The sequence below is a fragment of the Cibotium barometz genome, chromosome 19, assembly GCF_041138505.1.
Source record: "Cibotium barometz isolate CiBa-2024 chromosome 19, ASM4113850v1, whole genome shotgun sequence".
Classification (NCBI taxonomy): Eukaryota; Viridiplantae; Streptophyta; class Polypodiopsida; order Cyatheales; family Cibotiaceae; genus Cibotium; species Cibotium barometz.
Window position 1 is genome coordinate 44,343,310 of NC_141064.1, and position 22,840 is coordinate 44,366,149.

At 39.9% G+C, this 22,840-nt stretch overlaps 3 protein-coding genes across 8 annotated transcripts; all 3 read left to right on the forward strand.

The window, feature by feature from the left end:
* Positions 1 to 483: 483 nt before the first annotated feature.
* LOC147628642 (uncharacterized) lies at positions 484 to 2,518 on the forward strand. The gene is made up of 3 exons (XM_086814215.1): positions 484 to 1,547; positions 1,632 to 2,117; positions 2,208 to 2,518. Exons 1-3 carry the CDS (start codon positions 615 to 617, stop codon positions 2,277 to 2,279), a joined length of 1,491 nt encoding a protein of 496 aa, XP_086670341.1. The 5' UTR covers positions 484 to 614; the 3' UTR covers positions 2,280 to 2,518.
* Positions 2,519 to 4,955: 2,437 nt separating this feature from the next.
* LOC147628643 (uncharacterized) lies at positions 4,956 to 6,385 on the forward strand. The gene is made up of 2 exons (XM_086813076.1): positions 4,956 to 5,752; positions 6,340 to 6,385. The coding sequence occupies exons 1-2, from the start codon at positions 4,956 to 4,958 to the stop codon at positions 6,383 to 6,385; spliced, it is 843 nt and encodes a 280-aa protein (XP_086669202.1).
* On the forward strand, positions 6,078 to 10,583 carry LOC147628644 (putative polygalacturonase At1g80170). Of its 6 annotated transcripts, none has more exons than XM_086813847.1 (11): positions 6,078 to 6,295; positions 6,485 to 6,611; positions 6,772 to 7,069; positions 7,544 to 7,672; positions 7,989 to 8,159; positions 8,303 to 8,323; positions 8,554 to 8,761; positions 8,931 to 9,012; positions 9,159 to 9,267; positions 9,562 to 9,681; positions 9,923 to 10,583. In XM_086813847.1, the coding sequence occupies exons 3-11, from the start codon at positions 7,040 to 7,042 to the stop codon at positions 10,193 to 10,195; spliced, it is 1,143 nt and encodes a 380-aa protein (XP_086669973.1). In that variant the 5' UTR covers positions 6,078 to 6,295; positions 6,485 to 6,611; positions 6,772 to 7,039; the 3' UTR covers positions 10,196 to 10,583. The 6 variants fall into 6 exon arrangements, with proteins under 6 accessions (XP_086669973.1, XP_086669971.1, XP_086669972.1 ...); XM_086813845.1 differs by having other exon boundaries at positions 6,788 to 7,069; XM_086813846.1 differs by lacking the exon at positions 6,485 to 6,611.
* The last annotated feature ends 12,257 nt before the right edge of the window (positions 10,584 to 22,840 follow it).

A 22,840-nucleotide genomic window follows, 5' to 3' on the forward strand; every position in this document is an offset into this window, starting at 1 on the left:
TTGTAATTTTGATAAAAATGTAAGCCTCGATAATTTAATGCTTGATTTGTCGGTTATCCTTTTGTTTCCTCCAAATATATATTTTCCCCAAACACTGCCAAGAAAGCCTTAATGCAGCTAGATCCGTGCAGTTGTGAACACAGGTGAGGTGATAGGACTTGTTAGAAGTTGAATTGAATGTACTGTGTTTTGTATCATACGGCGGCGCACACCCAGACACAAGGTCCTGACTCCTCTCTCTCTCTCTCTCTCTCTCTCTCTCGCATACACACACAAGCCCCCACACACCCAGACACAAGGTCCTGACTCCTCTCTCTCTCTCTCTCGCATACACACACACACCCCCCCGCCCCCCCACACACACAGACGCAGTGTCACACTCTCTCAATCTCCAGTCGTGTTTTGTATTATACGGCGGCGCACACTCAGACACAAGGTCCTCTCTCTCTCTATCTCTCTCTCTCTCTCTCACACCCGCCCACACACACACACACACGCAGTGTCACACTCTCTCAATCTCCAGCCTGAAGGACAAGGTTATATATACGCACAAACCATACCTCTTGTACGTGTTACCATCATCCACTAGACATTGCGTAGCTGCCTCCCCTAGCATGGCCTCTTTGTCTTCGCCCTTCCACACCGTCTGTATGCTCGATGAGCGCTTCGACCATCATGACCAGTCTGCACTTTCTCTTGATGCTAACCTTACCCACCTTAATCCATTCCTTGATTGCCTTGCTGATCATTGCTCTGAACTTCCGTACGTGTTATCATCATCCACTAGACATAGCGTAGCTGCCTCCCCTAACATGGCCTCTTTGTCTTCGCCCTTCCACACCGTCTGTATGCTCGATGAGCGCTTCGACCATCATGATCAGTCTGCACTTTCTCTTGATGCTAACCTTGCCCACCTTAATCCATTCCTTGATTGCCTTGCTGATCATTGCTCTGAGCTTCCGCATGGAATCATGGAACCTTGCTGTTATGATAGCTACCCCAACAACATCGCTGAGCAGCAGCTTGATGAGATATGGGGTCAATTAGGTCTTGATCAACATGGCCAATACGTCTGTAAGAGCTCTGACTCCACTCGTGAAATCAATCATCCTTGTTCTCCATCTCCTACTCTTTCCATGCAATGCATTACAGAGAGAGAGAATAAGCTTGACCAAGGTGATTATCCACTAATCTCTAGCAAATTAAGCAAGCTCACCTCCTCCAATTTGCTGCCATCGCCAGTAGTTAACACCAAGAGCTGTTCATTGCTATTGCCCTCGCCAAATGCAGCTAAGCCCTTTAAATGTGATAAGAAAAACTCATTGGCATGGCAGGCAGGTGGTGTAATTAGGAGCAAAAGAGTTCAGAATTATGATGAGCCTACCCATACCGAGTGTAAGAAGCTGCAGACAGCTTTTCCCGTAAGTTCCAGTAAGATTAAGAGAAAGAGCGCTAATGTGCTTTGCGAGAGCATTCGACGTAAAAGGATGACTCGCCTCTTCTACAACTTGCGAGCGCTGCTCCCAAACGAGTTCCTCTTTTGCCAGGTACTCAGTAAATTGTAAGAGTGTACTTGTATGGTAGAAAATATTGAATAAGCCTGATTGTCAACGTGATGAAATTCTGTGCAGAATTATGATCGGTGCGTAGTGATCGATGAAGCCTGTGCGTACATTGCGTCGCTGCAGAACAAGCTGAAGGTGCTGCAAGCCAAGGCGAGCATATTAAGGTCCTTAATCAAGGAGTCAAGTAAGAAGATGAAGGTTAATCACACGCAGAGTACAGCAGACGGCAGTGTAATTAACAGTGGGCAAAATTTGACAATTAAGAGTGGCAAGATTCCTGAAGCTAATAAGGATGTAGTTAGAATCGATGATGATGTTAATGATGTCGTTAACGGTAATGATGGTGATTGTGGAGGTGAGGCGGCCCCTGTGGTGAGGGTGTGTGTTGCAGAAGGGGTTGGTTTTATAAACATCAGCATTGGGTGTTTTGAAAGGTTGAGTCCTGGGCTCTTTTCAAGGATTATGAGCATTGCATGTGACCGGGGCCTTGATGTTATCAGCGCCAACTGGTCGCAAAGCAGCGACGCTTTTGTGTACGCGATTCACGCAAAGGTAACACTCAGAATATTTTCCTCCTATATATATATATATATATGGCGGTCGGTGCTTTCCTCCTCTAACACGTTTGGTGTGTGCACTCAGGTCCTCATCCCTTGTCCCGCTGCTGAGCTCAGAGCCCAATTGCTAGCCGCAGTGGCTTCAAAGCTTGATTAATTGGCTTCAAAGCTTGATTAATCTTCCAAAACAACTCCACCTTTCCACCATTAATTTTTTATGATTTGAAAACTGTCCTTTAAAAATTTAGTTATTTTTTTCCCTTCTAAAAACTGACTGTATTTCTTTGGAGTGCGGCCAAAAAAAAAAGCCCCAAAGTGAATGTCTATTGTAAGTCAAGGCTGGTTGAAGCCTGAGACTAACCGTATCTTGTACTCATGTGAGCCATGCTTGGTCATTCCCGTTTTGCAAAGTTTGAATTTGAAGGTGTTACCGTGAATTTGACCATTTATCTTCTAGATATCTCTTTTTTGCAGATATCTCTCTAATAGGGGCACACAATGAGCGATAAATAAAATTCATTAATTAGTGGAATCTAAAAACCTAAGGTTCAAAAAATCTTAAGTATTAAATTTTTTAGTAACCTTATTAATTAAGGTTTTTCTCCAACCGTAACTTTTTGGCAACCGGCCTCTCTCAACCACTATCGCCACCCCTTTCTCTCCCCCTCTCTCTCTCTACTCGCTGATTGTGTGCCCCTATTCGCTGATCTTTGCAAGAACGGAATACAACGACGGCAGAATTTCAAGGTGTGCATTCGTCATCTCGCTGGTTATTTTATTCAAGTTTTTTTTATTGACCGTGCAGGCGGATTTGTATTCGTCATCTCGCTGGGTAATTTTTTCGTTTTTTTTAATTGATCTCGCTTTGTATTTTATTTGAGTTTTTTTTAATTCACTTAGGAGCTTCAATTCGTGCTGCATTCGTCATCTCGCTGTCGCTGGGTAATTTATTCGTTTTTTTTAAATTGATCTCGCTGTGTATTTTATTCAAGTTTTTTAAATTCACTTAGGAGCTTCAATTCGCATTCGTCATCTCGCTGTCGCTGGGTAATTTATTCGTGTTTTTTTTTAAATTGATTTCGCTGTGTATTTTATTTGAGGCCCAGATTAGAACTAATAAGAAATGAGGGAGAAATGACCAGAAGGGCGCACAGAGAGAGAGAGAGAGAGAGAGAGAGAGAGAGAGAGAGAGAGAGAGAGAAGAGGGGCAAATTGCTTCAAATTTCACTACGCATTAGGGCAGAATTGCAGGTAAACGTATGCATTCAGAGCTTAAAATGCTAGCTACAAGTGATGAGAAAATTAAGGCTGTGAGTGGCGTGAGACTACGGTAATCTAGTTGCCCCTATTTAGTAAAAATGGACGCAACACATTATCAATGCGTCGAGTTAAATAGTGAATAAAAGTGGTGCTGCCAGAGTAGTGGTGAAGCGCTACGTCCCTTCTACCTGCTGCTGCGGCTGGCCCTTTTGCAAAGAGTTCCGTTGGGTCGGTAGAGGCTTGTCCAGCGCGTAAGCGGGAAACTGTGCCTCAGCGAGACGGCCCGAGAAAACAACACAATGTGCTCTTGGGAGATGAGGAAACCTGGTTGAGCCGCCTGACTTGCTCTGAGCACCTCTTCTTCACTCACCATTACAGGTGGCTCGTAGTTGGAGGCCCGCTTTCTCTTGCAGTTAGGTTGAGGAACGTCCGGCGCTCTGGCGGAGTTGAAATTGAGACATGCCACGGCCGCATCAAAAGCCCTGGCGGCTTGGCGTTCAGTTAGGAAACTGCCCAGCGTCAGGAGCCTTTTCCTCCGCGGCATCCGGTTCGCCTCCTCCTGTGCCTGCATGGCCCTCAGCAGGGCGTTAGGAATGGTGATCTCGGCCTCCCACCTCTCATGGTCACCTCTCCAGCGCACACCGGCGGCGTCGGAGCGCACACCAGATTTTCTTCGTGTTTCCATGGGGGCCTGCTCACGAAGAAAATCAAAACTTGATTACAGAAGCTTAGCAAACCAATGAAATTGTAACATCAACTTAACGACAGCAGGTACGACTAGCTCGTTCATCACCATAAAACGTAGCGTTTACACACAAGGTGCACCAAACACGAAGAAAACGACACCACCCCGCGGTGCGTTAACGACACCACGCTGCTCTAACAAAGCCGCTTCACTTCCTGATGCGCTAAGAAATCTGTCCCCTCCCCTTATCTCTCTCTGTCTTTCTGTGTGCGCGTGCAGACGCTAGTATAAGGTCTCAAGAGGCTGCTTCTTCCTTAGCGCGTGGGAGGACCACTATTCGTCATCCACCGCCATATTTCCCCTTTTATTAAGTATATTAATGTTATATCAAACACACGTCCCCCGTTGGTTAAATTGTAAGATCAGATAATTTTTTCAATTGATTGATTAAAAATATCGTAATTACTTACGGTTCCTTGTTGTGGCTCGTGAGCGTTCCAGAAGACGTAGGTTTATATAACGTCCAGTCCACCATCCTTCGCTTTTGCAATCAGGTCCGGCCACATCTGAATTGATTATATGAGGTAATTTTATTAATCCATTTGATAATCCTATCTTTCATGAATATAATTTTCTTAAAATTAGGCAATCAAATACATTAATGTTTCTTTCCACAATTGTATTATCACTAATTTGACTATATGTATTCTGAATTATTAACCTATTTTTTCTTTTTTATTATATAGTGAAATGTCAAAAATGAAAAAAAGAGCAAGAGAATCAACAACTGGAAAATATATAAATTCAACTAATGAAGGCCATGAAGTTTCAAGCATAGAACCTAAGAAAAATCGTGGAAGACCAAAGAAGTTATCTAATGAAGATGCAATGTTAGATCAATCCAATGTCAACTTGAAAGTGCTTGAGCTAAGTGTGACAATATCATTAGGTGGTATTGACATTGATGAAGCATTACTAAATAATCTTCATGATTTTATCACAAAGGAATGCCTTGCTGGTAGTTGCTCATTGGAAAGAGGAGGCACAGTTTTCCATTTACATTATCAAATGGTCATTAGAATTCATGCAAAGTCAATAATTGCAGTTAATAAGCTCATAAAAAAGTATCTTGGTTGGGATAAGAATAATCCCATTGGTGGCATTGTAATGTGTAGAGCATTAAGGCAGAAGAACATGCACACATTTCATGGTATGATAGGCTATTGTATGAAAGATATTGATAAGCCTCATTACAAAAATGTGTCGCATAATATTAGTGCTGAAGATATTTCAAAGGGAATAGAAATTTACATGCAATATGGTGCAGATGATTTGAAGAACAAAGTTTGTCTTACTCCAACAAACATTTTTGATAGAGCATTGATGTTTTGGAAGTTCTATTTAAAGCATCCTTTAGGCAATAATTTCTGCACCACCATTCATAAAATGATCAAGACAGGAAAGTACTACCCGTCTTCTAATTGGATAACACCATATCAAGGAAGAGGAATGGAGCTTCAAAAAGTTGATGCTTTATGGAGGACAATGGTGTACCCATCCAACACAACAATGAAAGATATCTTTGATATTTTTATTAATAAACAAAATTTTGATGCTTCACATCCAAGATTAGATTGGTTTATGAACAGATGGAAAAGAAATGAGGATGAAGTTGACGATTTGCGGTATGCCTTTAATGAAGATGAAATAGTAGAGAATTCTTATAAGACAAATAAGCAAACAATTGAAATAATGGAGGAAGAGCAAACACATAGACCGGGTAAAGAAATTGAAAAAGATAAAGACATTCCAATTGATATCGAAGTTGATGATAGTGACAATGAGGAGAACATCCACAAGCTAGAATATATTCCTTTATTACAGAAAAAAAAATATTGGTATTGGTGTGAATCCATAGGAATTTTTGTCATTAAAAATAAAAAATATCTATGGTTTTCTTTTTGTCGTCCTCTTTTTAAAAGTAGAGTTATGAATAGTAGAGTGAATAGTGATGTGAAAGGACATTGAGGGCGATTTTGTTTCACTTCTCATTGCAAGCTTGTGGGCGGTTGGAGAGGTTCTGTTTTTGGGCGGTGTCAGATACACAGCCTTTCTGGCCATTTCATCTACCTGATTAACACATTAATCACACCCTCTGATCAAGGCGTTCAACTGTCCACAAATGGAGATCGCCCACCAACAATCAAGCTCTGGAATGAGAAATACAGGTGAATGACTAATTTTGGTTCTAATATCAAACGTAATCTTGCAGGTTACTGGGTCCTTTTCTGGGCTCTTATTTTGATTGGCAGAGCTAGTCTAGGGTTCTTTTGGGTTATGGTCTCTTGGCCTTTTGGGTCTCTTAATCTGATTTTGAAAGCTAATCTAAGGTCCTAATCCAATTTTGTTATCGGCAGTAATCATGTGTAAAAACTATGGAATTGACGGGGTCCAGCTTAGATGAAAGCTTTAGAAAGACCTTTTGTGCTTGCCTTTGTTCTCAAGCACTTTTTTCAGTTTGTACTCCACTTCATTATATAAAGGGTATGATTGTGGCCTGCTTACACTCTGCGTCAGAAGCTTGCATTTTTGAACAAAACTGTATGGTACCATCCCATGTTTGTAAAATCTTATACATGGAGGAGCCATACTTTGTTGCTGGCTTATTGACAAGGCTCAATGTGGGCACCCTTATGGTTTTCAGCATTGTGTGTGTGCAGCTCAATCACAGAAATGTAGCCGCAGAAGCTGGGATTTGGCCTTGTCCAAAATCTTCTTCCAGCAATGGGTTGTGTAGCATCGTTGATGGGTTCGGGCGAGATGACCCTCAATGTGGGGGTGATGATGGTCGAGAGTGGTATCCGTACAACATTGTAAGTGTCAACTGGTATGGTGGGCTAACAGATGACACCCAGGGTGATGGTAGAGGGTGGTCTCCGTACAACATTGTGAGCGTCGACTGGTATGGTGCAATGGGTGATGGGCTAACAGATGATACCCAGGTATCGTCAAGCAAACCATTTGTATGATTACAAAAGAGTTTGCGCATGGTTCTGCATATACATGCCTATCTGTATCCATGTATGCACACTTGCAAATTGATGATGCGCAGGCCTGATCAAGTCCACTTTGGTGTCATGTGATATATGCATGCCTATATGTACACTTGTATGCACACATGCAAAGTGATGATATATATGAATGATCAAGTTATACCATTTTCTTACTACATATGTTATTTTATGTACATATACAAATATGTATGTGCGTGCTACACACATTTGCACATGTGAGCACACAAACACACACAACATGTGTAAAATGGAAGAGTATATAAAAGCTCATCAATCCTCTTGTCATATCTACTTTCTGTCTGATCCATATATTCATCGCCCCTTTGATTGTGAACTATATACAGGTGACATCGCCATGCAGGTTCAAAACACTCATTTAATGAAGTGGAATATGTGTTGCAGGCTTTTGCAGATGCATGGAGCGATGCCTGTGCCTTGGACTCTGCCGTCTTAATGATTCCCGAGGGTAGAACTTATCTTTTGCGCCCTCTCAATTTCAAGGGCCCTTGCAGGAGCAGCCTCCTGGTAGAGGTAGGCTGTGGGTTCAACCTAAGGGATTTTATAGATATATTTCTATTACAAGCACACAACAAGCTATTGTATAAGGGGCAATTGTATGTGTTTCCTTGAATAAAATTGTAAGTTTGCATAGAAAACAGGGTCATTTTCTATGGCTAGTGTTCATAGGTAAGGATTTTCATAAATACCCTTTGCACGCACATGATATCACATGTTTTTGGAAAGTGAACTTTAATCCCCCCTCCCCCTCACCGCGCCCCCCTGTGCCCCCTTTTTCCACCCAACTTGATGTTGAAATACAAAAAGTTTTCCTTGTCAAACTTTGCAGCTGGCTGGAACTTTGATTGCGCCTGCTGAACCTTACACGCAGAACAAGTCAAATTCAAATGCTTGGCTTCATTTTAGTAACATGAATAACCTTATGGTGGAAGGAGGGGGTACTATAGATGGACAAGGCCAACAATGGTGGGCACAATCTTGCAAAAAGAAAAAGACAAATGTACAACCAAATTTTCTTTTCATCTTTTATCCTAGTCAAATAATAATGAATCATGTAATGGCTAATTTTATGTTTAACTTCATCATCATTGCATGCATAGACTCTCTGCTAATTGAAGTGAGGGCATGTGTGGCTGTATGCAGAAATGCCATGACGCACCTACAGTAAGTCACATAGAACTTTCTATGGAGGTGTTTTGTTCATGCAAGTGATGGACATATATCAATGTTCATAGAAGCTAAAGTTGGCTTGGTGATGGCCAGCATAGGCATACATCAATGTTGGAATTTTCACTTGGTTTGGAGCTTTTTACTGTTTATGAATCCTGGCTGGTACCTTTCGTATTACATTCTGGCTGCTTAAGGCATATATTGTGTTGTGTTGTTACTTGTAGGCTTTGAGATTTAGTGCAGTTCACAACTTGAAGGTGAGGAATTTGCGGAGTGTGAACAGCCCTCAGATCCATATAAAGTTTGCAAACTGCTACAGGGTTCAAGCGGTCAATCTGCAAGTGGATGCGCCAGCTGACAGTCCAAACACAGATGGTATACATATCTCGGCAACGCAGAATGTCCTGATCCAGGACAGTTGGATAGGAACTGGTACATTTCAAGTCATTTTTCATGGTTTAAGGCTGAAGAGCGTGTTGCTACTTAGCTGTTGAGCACCATTGTCACTGCTGCCATCTGATAACTAGCAGTTGTCAAGCAATATGGCTAGACATGAGATCTGATATGTTTTAAATGTGGATTCAAAATGGATGGTGTGCAGGTGATGACTGTATATCAATAGTGAGCGGTTCTTCTGACATACGGATAAAGAATATCAGATGTGGACCTGGGCATGGGATCAGGTGTGCAATGTGCCTCCTGTCTTGTTCTCACATCAGCAAGTATAGCAAAGGTTTTTGCTAATCATAAACTGAACAATTTTCTTAAGACCAGTAAAGAGGAGTGTGCTAAATATCAATATATGCTTAACTGGTTTGGTATTGTGCAGCATTGGGAGCCTCGGAAAAAGAGGAAGTGATGTCCACGTTTCCCTTGTTGTAGTTGATGGAGCGATTCTTACAGGCACTTCTAATGGGCTTCAGATCAAAACTTGGCAAGTGAGTGATGAAGATTCTCAAAGTTCTTTTTTTTCATCGAGTAAATCCTTTTGTAGTAGCAACTTGAGTGCCCACCCGAAGGTGGCTTGGTCTCCCGCCGGAAGCCGGTACAAGTATGGCCGCAAACGGCCCAGCTCGGGAGCCTGTGGGGATTCGAACTCAGGACCTCCACTTTCCTGGTCACAAACCCACACAGCTAGGCTACACACCCATTGGCAAGACTCTCAAACTTCACATTAATTCTCTAGCAAGCCAGGGTAATAACAAGTTGTGTTGCAATTTGCTTTTCTGTAGAATGGCACAGGATCAGCCATCGGTTTTCGTTTTGAAAATGTACGAATGAACAATGTGTCACACCCCATCATTATAGATCAACATTACTGTGATTCCCGGTCTTCATGTTCAGTGAATGAGGTCTCTCTCTCTCTCTCTTTCACACACACACACACACTCCACCCACTCGCATACTCGCAAGCGCACACCCACACGCATGCACGCGCTCTCGCTTGCACAAAACAACACACACACACACACAATCGCACACACTCACATGCTCACAGACACTCTCTCACAACCCAGTGCAACATTTTACGCATCAGGCTTGGAAATCAGTGACCTTGGGCTTGAATCCTTGCCATGCTTGTGAATGTGGCAGATTTCTGCGGTGCAACTGAGCCAGATCTTCTACAGGAACATATGGGGAACCTCAGCGACAAACCAAGCGATCAAGCTGGCATGCAGCAAGGTCGCGCCTTGCAAGAACCTTTTCCTTGAAGACATCAACTTGGTGCCGGCCGCAGGGTCAGGCAACAGCACCTCCTTGTGCCAAAGCGCCCGAAGAGTTGTAGTGCACGCTGTCATCCCTTCTGTAGACTGCTTGCCCCATCACCACAGACTGCAGAAGATCTCCACTGAACTAAGTAGCTAGTCCTTCGTGCAAGCACTAGTAGCCTAGTAATTGTATTCCTATTATCAGATACATGTTCACATCCATTCTTTGTACAATTGAGGTGATTTTGGATTTCCCACTACGACACAAACGTCTTCACCTTCTCTGCCTGATTCCAGAGGGGGTTGGTGGGATATGGGTGGTTAGGTTGGCTAAAGAAGGGCAGGGACACCATTGGATCCCAGGAGAGACAGGTCATCAATTTCAATCGAACCTTGCCAATGAGGAGGGGGAATTGAGCTTTACTTTAAAAATGCCATGTGGCACATTGACAAGCTCGCAACATTTACTTTAAAAATGCCATGTGGCACATTGACAAGCTCGCAACATTAACCAAATTTCAATATACTTGTGCAAGTATAAACCATTCTCGTATAAACCATTCTCTCTCTCTCTCTCTCTCTCTCTCTCTCTCTCTCTCTCTCATAGTGGATTACACATAGGGTTCAAGTCCTTTTCCTTGCACTTCGGTGCTATCTTATGGAGTATGCATCATGTGGTCCGTTGGTTTGGGTATAGTGTGAAAAGGTTCACGCCATGTCCTCTCTCTCTCTCTCTCTCTCTCTCTCATAGTGGATTACACATAGGGTTCAAGTCCTATTCCTTGCACTTCGGTGCCATCTTAAGGAGTATGCATCATGTGGTCTGTTGGTTTGGGTATAGTGTGAAAAGTACATCCCATGTCCTCTCTCTCACACACACACACACGTGTGCATGCACCCCTTCTTTGTACCAATCCCTAGCTCCCATATGATTGTACATCAATCTTTCCAATAAAATTTCAAGATTTGGGTATTCGATTCCAAAAGAGAATGTCCTTTTTTTTGGGGGGGGGGGGGGGGGTTAGTTTGAAAGTATGAGTCCCAAAAGAAGAGCATTCTCTCATCGAGCTTCTCATTGTGGTAGCACGTGGAAGGAAGTATGCACAAGGAACTGCTTCTTTGAGAATGAAAGCATCTAGTGAGAGTAGAAAAGGTAGAACTTGATTCCCCATCAACTCACTTACCAACTTATGTGTTGACTTGCCCATTGACTTCCTCACTAACTTTTGCTAACTGGCCACCACAAATCACCATTTAAAGATAAACCCCTTCACCGATTCAAGATGATAAAGTGATGAAGAGGCTTGACTAGTCTCTTCTCATAGTCAAGGAACCATATGCTAAATTTAAAACTTGTGGAAAGATTTCCATGCATTGAACAACCTTGTATTAGTCTAGGTTGGCAGGAGTTGTGAGAACACACATAGAAGTGGGAGTAAGTAACCTTCCAAATCTTAGTTACGCATGGCTCTTCTAGGTGATGGCTAAACGAGGAAGGAATGGATGGGCCCAATAGGCCACCTTAGGTCTTGTCAAAACTTAACCACAACAGTGTGACCACTCGCATACATAATGATAGAAAACTGGGGAATGACACTCTTATGTACCTATAATCATTGGGTTAACAAAGAAGAGAAATTTGTGATGTCAGCATCCTCATGGGCAAAGGGATTGTGTCGTTTCTACTCGTCGAGATCCCAATGCGTCACCTCTCCCATAATCGTAATCTACGTAATCTCTCTCTAGCCACTTTGGTCGGGGGAGGGTTGATGTGACATCTATGGCCATGAAACCTGATCACTCTCACTCTATGTAAAGTGAAATCGATGGTCCTTAGTCGAGGGGGGCAATGGATCAATCTTCCTTGAAGCACAATAGAAAAGGTCATGAGGGTGCCTCCATCTGCACCATCATGGACTGCTATCAGCATATCATGTTTGGTAAAAACCCCTACCCAGTAAGGGGGAGGTGGGTCAAGGACTGGTGTGAGCCATGTTAAGAATCACACGAAGCCTAGTGCTAATCACATATTAACCATATAGTAATCAAGAAACTCCATAATGTTAATTGCACACTAATGAGAGGTGGACAAGATAGGCACACTCAACCCCTTGTATTTGCAATATGTTATGAATCATACAATGAAAGGCTTCTAATATAGATAACCTCTAGCCCAATCTTCTTTACATATCATCATGTCATGTGGCAATCCCTTTTCCACATTCTTTTATGTGGCTCTCACCATTTACACAATATCTCATGTGGCATTCTTGTCTTTCCACAATAAGATAATATCTTGCACGTCTAAGGTGCATCCACACACTCAACGAAATAACTTGAGCTTTATTTTACATTGCACATTTCAACACCCCTCCTCAATGTAAAATTAGGTGTGAACTAACTCTCTCTCTAATCAATTTGACCAACTCATCTCTCAATCTCCATAATTTGGCATTGCCAACCTCAACACTCTCCCTCAATGCAAATTAGAGTATTCAAGTGTGTGTGTGTGTCTAGCTAACCTAGACACCTTAAGTCCATTTCGAGCACCATCATTTTTCTCGGGCAGAGCCACCCAAGTACTTTTTGGACACCCATGTGCCCATTTCTAGCACCATTTTGCTCAGGCAGAGCCATCCAAGTGCTTTTTGGACACTCGTGTGCCCACAAAGTGCATCGCCATACATGCACAACTCAATGCACACCACAAATACATTCATTTTGAGGTCCCTAGGCTCGAATACAGGACCCTCATAAATGGGGTAAGAGATTACATCCATTTTAAGGCTCTTCGTCGTGGCCTAGGCAGGGCACCCTCATACAATACAACAATGCCTCAAGTGGGGCACACACAACACATGACACTCTCAAGAATTTTATGCTGCAACATGGTGGGCACCATAAAATATAGGCTCTACATGGCTCATCCAATCCATATCTAATGGGGAAGAGCACTTGTTTCATATGTAATCAAGAAACCCACCTCCATGTGAACATAAGCTTGTTGAAGTATTTTTATACTACCCTTCTCAAAACCTTAAGGTTATTTTTTTTAAAATAATAATTGAACACCTTATCTTCACTCGCATGGCTTATTGATAGGCCACCACATGATCCTACTCATGGAAGCTACCATCACAGATTATGTGCTCATCTTTTCCATTTTTGCTAGCAGCCATTCGAAGTATGTAGTTATTGTTGTGTGAGCTTGAACTCTTGATTGGGGTTTTTGTTAAGCTCCTGGGTTTCCTCGGTTGATTGTATGTTAGGCCTAGAGAAACTTCCTACAGGTTGAATTGCTTGAGGTTTCTCCTCCATCATCTGAGCTTGACAACCCCGACCAACTCCTAAGCAGCCTTTAGCTTTCCCTTCTCCTTGATTGGGTTTGGATATTCGGGCAACTTTTGGGGTAGCTGATTGGGATCTATTTGCTCTCTTTCTTCACGGCCAGATGGTAGTATCTTTTCCTCATCAGATGAGGAAGATGACACATTGGATGTTGTATCCTCATTGGACACACTTTTTTCCCTACACCTAAACCCTCCTGTAAATCTTCCAAGATTTGATGTAGGATTTAAATCATTTGTAAATATCAACACACTTTATCCATGGTGTGAACATAATCTCATGAACTATGGGAATTATTGGGCCAACCTAGGTTATAAGCTCATCCTGAGTGGATTTCCTTCATGCAGGGGACATGAATATACCATGTTTGGGGAATTTTGAACATATGATCCACATGGAAACTAAACCCCTTCTTTGTGATTGAGTTTGTATTATTGAAAATAGACTTAGTTCTGAGACAGGCATGGATTATTGCTACCAATGCTAAACCATGCTTCATTAGCAATACAATCACCTTGAAGATCCACAACACGAAGATGGTGATACCATTTTGTGGCAGAGAGGATCTGACACTAAAAGATCTATATGATGCTGAGCAAAAAGGCTACAAGGCACCTCCCAAAATCTCCTCAACTTGAAAACTTACCTTCTACATCGAAAGCCCTTATGTTCACATGCGACTTTCCTCCAATAGCCACGCCATGAAAAAAACATTTTTCACACCCAAAAAAGTTACTCCAAAAGGATCAATATCATTCTTAGCAGCCCACAATGACTAGAAGAATCATGAAAGCAACTCAAAAGCATGATAGTCAAAAGTTTAGCTAGCATGAAAAATAAGGGAAAGTTCACGATCGTATCTCGAGTTTTTCACATCAAAAAAAAGTAATGTGAAAATCATACCTAGCTTGTCCAAAGGATCACAAAATATAGCATCACCTCAAAAGAAGGAAAAACTTAAGTTTAGTTGACATCAAAAACCAATGGAAGTTCACGACCATGCATATCTAAAGTTTTTCACATCTGAGAAAGGTGTTTCAAAAGCAGTGAAAATCATACCAAGGTCTTCACAATGATAAGATGTTGCACAAAATAAACTCAAAATCATGAGATAAAAAATTTTAATTGGCATTAAATCCAATGGAAGTTTACGAAGAACGATCGTGAGTATCTGAAGTTTTTTACGTCCAAAAAAGGTGTTCCAAGAGTATCATGAATCATTCCTATCCCTTCTCAATGAATTAGGTGAACCACTAAATCACCTCAAAAGCAAGAAATTAAAAAGTTCATTTGGCATGAAAAACCAATGTTAATCTTCACACCGTGAAAAACCAGTGTGGTCTTTGAACGCCAAAAAAACCTTCTCTATTTCAAAGGAAAACTCATAGACAAGCTCAATTACACCTTCCCAATCATAATACTATATTTCTCATCTACTTCCATGACCAAAAATCAGAGTGAATATCTCAAGATATTTGTGCCATGAATAACCAATCTGTTTTTTCATGGCAAGCCAAAATCTCAATGAATAGTCGATTCTCATACCTTTCTTCTTCTTTAACCTTAGGATGTACATTTAACATCATTTTGCATCAAAATACTTACTTTTAGTTGTGAATTTCTCCTAAAACTTGTGCATGAATATGCCACCCTAGTTATTCACGTCATACTAATCATATGCATCACATGATTTACTAACCACTATCCACCATCTGAGTGATCTGTAATATAAACATACATGAAAAGGGTTCGAACTATAAAAAAATTTAGATGTGAATATCTCAAGATATTCATGTCGTGAAAAACTAGTATGGTTTTTCATGTTTAAAAAGGTTCAAGAATGTCACTTTTCACATTGATCACATTTTCTTTTGCATAAGTGAACCAAACATAATTGATGACATCTTTTTTTTTTTTGCATAAGTGAACCATTCTAACACAATTGTGCCTCAAGATGCTAACATCTATTCGATGTGAATATCTCAGGTTAATCATGCCGTCAAGATTTTTGTCATGAAAAACGAGCCTAGTTTTCAGGTCAGAAAAAAGGTTCAAGAATGTCACTTTTTACATTGATCACATCTTCTTTTATATAAGTGGACAATTCTACAATACTTGTGCCTCAAGATGCTGACATATGCTTGATGTGAATATCTCGAGTTATTCACGCTGTGAAAAACTACTCTGGTTTTTGGAACCCTTCCAGATCAATACACATGCATGCTGATCACTTCAATGCACATTAACAATTGTTGATATCTTGATGTGAATATCTCGAGTTATTCACGCTGTGAAAAACTTCTCTGGTTTTTGGAACCCTTCCACTTCAATACACATGCATGCTGATCACTTCAATGCACATTAACAATTGTTGATATCAATGTGAATATCTCAAGTTATTCACGCTATGAAAAACTACTCTGGCTTTTGGAACCCTTCCAGATCAGTACACATTATTCTGATCACTTCAATGCACATTAACAATTGTTGATATCACTATTAACTTTTTTTTTAAAAAGAATTAAAATTTTTAAGAAAGAGAGATAAAAAGAGACAAAAGTATATATTGTCACCAATAGCCAATCACATCAATGGGTAAGCTCATTGTCTTTCCATTCTTCTTTTAATTGGCTAACTATTGGTAGCTTCTTTGTGGAAATTGTATGTGCCTCAGCTTCACTAACAACATCCTTCCAAGTATATCTCTAGATGGGGAGACCATAGTGGACAAAAGCTAGTCAATAATATGACCCATCACGTAGATTTCCCTTAAAATGTCCAAATACAATAGGTTATCCTCAATGACACCCATTTCATTAACCTTGCAACAAGTAAGAAGAATTCTTTCATGCCTCTCAAATGATTTTGGCTTCAACAGTAGCTATATCAAGAGTTTATTTGACTCACTTTAATGTACTTCATTGTATATCTGCTAGTAAGAGCACAAAATATATTTATACAATAGGTTATCCTCAATGACACCCATTTCATTAACCTCGCAAGTCAAAAGAATTCTTTCATGCCTCTCCTATAATTTTGGCTTCAACAATAGCTACATCAAGCTTTTATTTGATTCACTTTTATGTACTTCATTGTATATGTGCTAAGCAAAAGCACAAAATATATTTATTATATATAAAAAGATAAAAAGCAGATGGGATGAAAAATATAGGGACAAGTCCAGTTCAAGATCACTGCAAGATCATTTAACAAAGTCCTACAACACCAAGGAAAGTAACAATTAAGAAGCTATATTTGCATCACTTCAATGTATCAAATGAAGAACTAAGATTCACTCTCTCGTTCTAATGATTGTTCCTCTAAACCCTCTATCTCTTCTTCTCCATTGCTAACAAGTCTTAGAACCATTACTAACTTGAAATAAGTAATGTAAACTTGCTTATGAGATTACAAATAAAAAAGGATAGATAAGAAAAATAAAATCACTTCACAGAAATCCCCACCCCATTTACTAACTTTATCATTTACTAACTAGTCTTCCCCATTCCTTCTGGAGGAACAATAACTGTACATCCATGCAACACCATAAGCATGAACGAAACAACTCCTCAATTTTTCTCCACAATAAAGTTTTCTACTCGATCGACATCAGCTGAAAGGAGGGAATGTTAACCTATTTTAGGTCTAACATGAGTTGCCACTATACTTCTACATCAAATAGCAAAGACACATACACCAAAAGCATGCATGATCAATCTATGAAGCAACTGTGTCCAAATCTATAACTTGGACGGGTGCCTAGAAATGGTCCAACAGAATACCTATGGCGATTCCCACTCCAAGAGCCTATAACAACAAGCTAGAATGGATTCCCTATGAATGTACTTCATGCATGTATTATGAGATTAAGCATTGTATTAGTACAAGGCCACTTTTGAGCCTTGGGTGCCCGATCGGCCATAACTTAATTGTGTGAACACTTATGACCTTATACATAAGTCACTTTCTGTCATATTACAATAAACTCTCCCAGTGTGCAATAGAGTCTTGCTCTTTCTAATCCTCTTGCTAAATATCATATATATATATATATATATATATATATATATATATATATATATACCTTATAAGAATGTGCAATTTATAACCTCATGGTAGTCATCCACAAGACAATAAACCATCAACTCCATCATGCATAGTATCATTTTCTAATGCATGCTAGTGATTGTGTATGAGTGATTTAAGGTGTGAGAAGGGAGAAGGACCCGTAGTCTGATGCGGCAATGTGACAGCGCTCGTAGGAGTTGGCAATGGAAATTGCTACCCACAGAGGTGTGGAGCTCTTAAAGCAGTGTGCTCGAGCTTGGCCATTGGAAAGATCCACATGACATTCATAGCTCTTGTGAATGTGTTTCTAAGAGTGATCGGGATTGAGCCATAACAAGAGCAGATACTCTAACGATCAGTCGTGTAGCTCCTCCGAGAGCAGCTCAAAGAGATACAAGACAAAAACAAAGAAGAAAAATGAATAAAACCTCAAAAAATCGATATGATGTACAACAAGAAAGGGAAATGGAGACCATGGAATGGCAAAAGAAATTGTTGGGATACTTCAGAGCTTATGTGTGCAAACAACCCCTTAGGAGGCAAAGTATGTAGCAATGTGTGAAACACCTCCTATAGGTGGATAAGCTTGCATTAAATAAGGTCAAATGGTTTGGTATTGGGAAAAGCCTATATAATTAAAGGCTTCTACTTCATTTCATCATTAATCAAATTATCATTGTGCCATGCAATCATTTAAGTAGTGAGTCAAGCAGTGGCGAGCTTGACTCTCTCTCTCTCTCTCTCTCTTCCTTCAGTTCTGTTGAGTGACCCATATTTCCCTCTGTAACCCGTCGTGCAATGTAGCTTTCATTTGGTATCAGAGCGACCTCTCCTTGTATTTAACATGCCTTGTCGTGAGCTCACATCGACGTCTCCCTCGTCGCCCAATTCCTTGGCTGTGCACAACCTTCTCGGAGTCTTGTTCTGCCACCTCCTCCCGTCGCGCCACCACCATGGTGGAGCTCCTATGATAGCCCTGTCCAGCTATTTGGTGGTGCCACCCAGCTGAGCAAGGGGGTAGAGACTTTGGCTGGGCCGCCCGCCCCTCCGCCTCTAGCTCTTCCCACCCCGGAGCCTCTTTGCCCTGTGCCGTTTGCCCGATCTTCTTCACCGCCGCCTCCACTTCAACATCTCCTTGCTGTTGAGCCTCCTCCTGCTCGACCCATATAGCACCTGTGGCTATGGTCCTTGTTCTCACAATTCACTGCTACTCTGAAGAGGACGTCTCGACATTGGTCCAACTTGTCAGATACAAACCAGCAACCTGCTGCACAGCTGCCATATAAATTTTGGGACTCTTCTAAACCTTTGCATTTACCCTGCCATATCATCAATAACTCGTCCATAAATTTTGGGACTCTTCTATACCTTTGCATTTGCCATATTGGCAGCAACAAGGCAAAAAGAGACTTGGGGCTTTTCTAAAAATCAGAGAACTTAGCTCAAATTGAAGCCTATGCAAAATTCCGGCTTTTCAAATTTTAAGGTAAAATTCATCTCATTACAACTCCTGCACAGCATAAATTTGGGGTTCTTATCAAAAACCTACTTACTATCATGGCCCTCCTATTAGTACCAATAAAATAGACAAGCTCTCTGGCATTCGGTTTCGTACTTGGCAGACCAAATGCAGCTTTTATAATGTGAGAGGGAGTCTAGGAGATAGTCTCGAACGATGAAGAAGGTCCAAGAGAAATTGTGCCATAGTATATACAATAAATACAAAGAGCTAGGTTACATATATATATCATGGTTTTAAGGTTTCGGCTTCATGTGGCCTCACTAAGCAAAGATGATGAATTGCTTGCCCATCCACGAGGAGAGCTTTGATGTCATGGCCACCATCGACTTTTTTGGCGTGTTTGATTAAGCTTTATCTTTCTAGCTGCTAACTGGCAAGTTGGTGTGCTATGGTGCACACGATTGTTGTGGGTTAGGAGGGATATTATTAAGCCTTGGGGTTGTTTTCTTTGTAGAAACCTTGCACTTCTAATAGCCTAGTTGGGACCCAATAGAATGTTCGCTATTATTATTCTTGGGGTTGTTTCCTTCATAGAAACCTTGGTGTGCAACATGGTGCACATGGTTGTTGTGGGTTAGGGGTGATATTATTAGGCCTTGGAGTTGTTTCTACAGAGGATGTGAGGTTTTGAGTTCCTTGCAAGCGCACACACGCACACAAGAGAGCAAGACACAAGAGTTTGTGTAATTCTCCTTGCATCATAAGCTTGAGGACTTGTAAGACTAGTAGTTTGATTCTCCACCCAACCATATCCCAAATGGACCCTAAACTCATGGTTATATAGGCCTAACTGGTGCATGACCTTTCAACTTAAGCCCCTTGACCTTTCATTGGCTAATCATGCCTTTTCATTAGCCAATGTCTCTTCAACTACCCCTAGAAGGGGGTGCCCTCTTCTGTGTCTCTTGGGCTTCCATTGTGCACCATTTATTTCTTTAACTTTTATGCCTATTAACCATTTCTTAGGCATTTCCTATTTGAAATCCCCTGAATCATATTTATATGCAAACCTTTTATATATAAATAATCTTTCCTAGTCTTACCTTTTAGTGTTTCCTGTCAGTCTCATAACATTTCTTCCGCTTTGAAAGAAAAATTTTCATCCTCAAAAACAAACTCAAGAAATCTTTTCTTCAGTGTAGCTACTCTGATCCTTATAAGCTACCTTGTAAGCTACACTTCCAATTTTTTTAAGTATTGTATAAGGACCACAATACCTTAGACTTAACTTTGGAACTTTTCCACTTTTTAAAGTTTTTGACTTATCCGAAACCTATACATAGACCAAGCCACCTTCCTCAAAGCTAAATCCTCTTCCTTTACCTTTCTCATAACAAATATCACAATACTATGCTCTTTTAATATTGATTTTTGCAATGTTTAGCATTTCTTACATGTCTTTGAAAAAGGCTACAAAATATTTTGCTTATAACAAACATATGCTCGAAGCATACCTTCTAGGACTGGGTTAATCCTGTCCATCTGTGGATGTTCAGATATACTCATACTAAGTTTAGTGTCCAACTTTTTGAACACTTCTTTCCAAAAATGGCTTGTAAACTTTGCATCTCGATTGCTCACTATATTTGCTAGCTTTGTAAACTTTGTATCTCAGTTGCTTACTATATTTGCTGGCAATCTATACAATTTGTATAGATGATGGATAAACATTCTAGCCAATTCTGGTGTTCTTACTTATTTTTTAGTTGATATAAATAAAACCAACTTGGTTAACCTATCCACTACTACCCACACTAAATCATGCCCTCTACTTGTTTGGGGTAGTCCCATTATGAAATCCATAGAAATACTTTCCCACTTACCCTCAGGTATTTGTAGTGGTTGTAATATTCCACCTACTTTCAGGCACTCAATTTTATTGACTTGGCACTTAGGGAATCTTATATCATAATTCTGGATGTCCTTCTTTAAACCTGCCTAATAAAACTATCTTTTAACAACAACATAGGTCTTAGAAATTCTCGGCTGCCCCGCACTTGGATTACCATGGCATTTTAGTAAAATATTCTCACGAATATTTTCTTCTTTAGGTACACAAATGTGACCTTTATATTTTCTTCTTTAGGTACACAAATGTGACCTTTATATAGCAAGTACCCATTATCGATGGAAAAAACTTTTCAACAATCATTTTTACTTATGGGCCCTTCTTTAAGTGATTCCGTTAAACCACTATCTTCTTTAAGTGACATCCTTATATCACTAGCAACTGCATTTTCTTTACTCTCTATTTGAGAGTTATCTTTTTTAATCAAGTAATTCCAAATTACTTGATAGCTAGAGTCATTAGCACATTTTCCTTTTAAGTGAGCAAACAACTCACTTTCTAGTTAAGCAAAACGCAACTCATTTATCATGGGTGCTCAACTTAGAGCATCCACGATATTAAATTTTTCTTTTTTATATCTGATTTAAAAATCAAACTCTTGTAGGATTTCAGCCCATATAGCTTTCCTACCTCTCTTAACTCCTTTAATGAGTATTTAACCATTTACGACTTTCATGGTAAGACAATATTTCAAAATTGGCACCATACAAATAATGGCACCACTTTTTAAGGGTATGCACAATCGCAAATAGTTCTTTTCCATAAGTTGAATAGTTACTTTGAGCTTTGTTCAACTTTTTACTTTCAAATGCAATTGGACTTCCCTTTTGCAATAATACTACTCCTAGAATAAAATTACTAGCATCCGTTTCCAGTAGTTATTTCTACTTTCAATTTTTCAAAACTAGTTTGTTGATCATGATTCTAACTAAATTGTTTTCCTTTTCCTTTAAGCTGATTTGTCATTAGAATAGCTATCTTAGCATAATTTCTTATAAACTTTCCATAGAATCCTACAAGTCCTAAAAAGGTTTGTAATCCATCTATATTGGATGGGGCCTTCCATCTCAATATAGCTTCAACTTTATCAAGATCCATACAAATCCCTTCCTCAATCACTATGTGTCCAAGATATTGCACTTCTTTTTGAAGAAGTCGCATTTAGATTTTTTAGCAAATAATTTATTTTTCTTCAATAATTGAAATACTTTTCTAAGGTTCTCAATATGTTCTTATTAATATTGACTAAAGACTAGTATATCATCAATAAAAACCACCACATATTTTCCTAAATAAGAATATGTATAGTGTTCATCATGGTCATAGAAGTAGCGGGAGCATTAGTGAGACCAAAAGGCACAACTAAAACTCTTAGTATCCAAAAGATGTCCTAAATGATGTTTTTGGCACATCTTCGATTCTAATTCTTACTTGATGATATCTAGACCTTAAATCTATCGTACTAAAATATGTAGGACCTTTGAGTTGATCAAACAACTCATCTATCCTAGAAATAGGAAACTTATTTTTTATTGTGATTGCATTTAATCCACGATTGCACAAGTGCATAGATCCGTTTAATCCACGATTGCACAAGCGCATAGATCCATTTTTTTTCTTCACAACAATAATATTGGTGAAGTCTAGGGAGACTTACTTGGCCTAATAAAGCATTGTTCTAAATATTCAGCCAACTTCTTGTCTTTCAATCAAACTGACTCTATAGGGTGACTTACTAATTGGCTTTGAATCCTTTAAAACTTCTATGGAATGATTTATTCCTCTATCCAAAGGTAAACCTTTTGGTAATGTTTTCGTAAAAACATTTTTAAATTCTTCTAGTAAAATTTTCAAATAAGAATTATCTACTTCACAAATACTTGAATCAAGCTTTTCACAATGGTTTTTAAATTGAGGCATTGCATAACACAAAAACATTTGTTCTATTTCATTATCATGATGAAGCTCTTGGAGCTCAATATTACATATCAAAGGAGAAGATGGTACATTGTGCT

Excerpts from the sequence above, each read along its gene's own strand:
- LOC147628642 (XM_086814215.1), top strand. The coding sequence starts at position 615 with ATGGCCTCTTTGTCTTCGCCCTTCCACACCGTCTGTATGCTCGATGAG. Across the intron at positions 1,548-1,631 it reads ACGAGTTCCTCTTTTGCCAG|AATTATGATCGGTGCGTAGT; the intron begins GTACTCAGTAAA and ends AATTCTGTGCAG. Across the intron at positions 2,118-2,207 it reads TGTACGCGATTCACGCAAAG|GTCCTCATCCCTTGTCCCGC; the intron begins GTAACACTCAGA and ends GTGTGCACTCAG.
- LOC147628643 (XM_086813076.1), top strand. The coding sequence starts at position 4,956 with ATGTTAGATCAATCCAATGTCAACTTGAAAGTGCTTGAGCTAAGTGTG. Across the intron at positions 5,753-6,339 it reads GATGAAGTTGACGATTTGCG|GTTACTGGGTCCTTTTCTGG; the intron begins GTATGCCTTTAA and ends GTAATCTTGCAG.
- LOC147628644 (XM_086813843.1), top strand. The coding sequence starts at position 6,671 with ATGGTACCATCCCATGTTTGTAAAATCTTATACATGGAGGAGCCATAC. Across the intron at positions 8,324-8,553 it reads AATGCCATGACGCACCTACA|GCTTTGAGATTTAGTGCAGT; the intron begins GTAAGTCACATA and ends TGTTACTTGTAG. Across the intron at positions 9,682-9,922 it reads CTTCATGTTCAGTGAATGAG|ATTTCTGCGGTGCAACTGAG; the intron begins GTCTCTCTCTCT and ends TGAATGTGGCAG.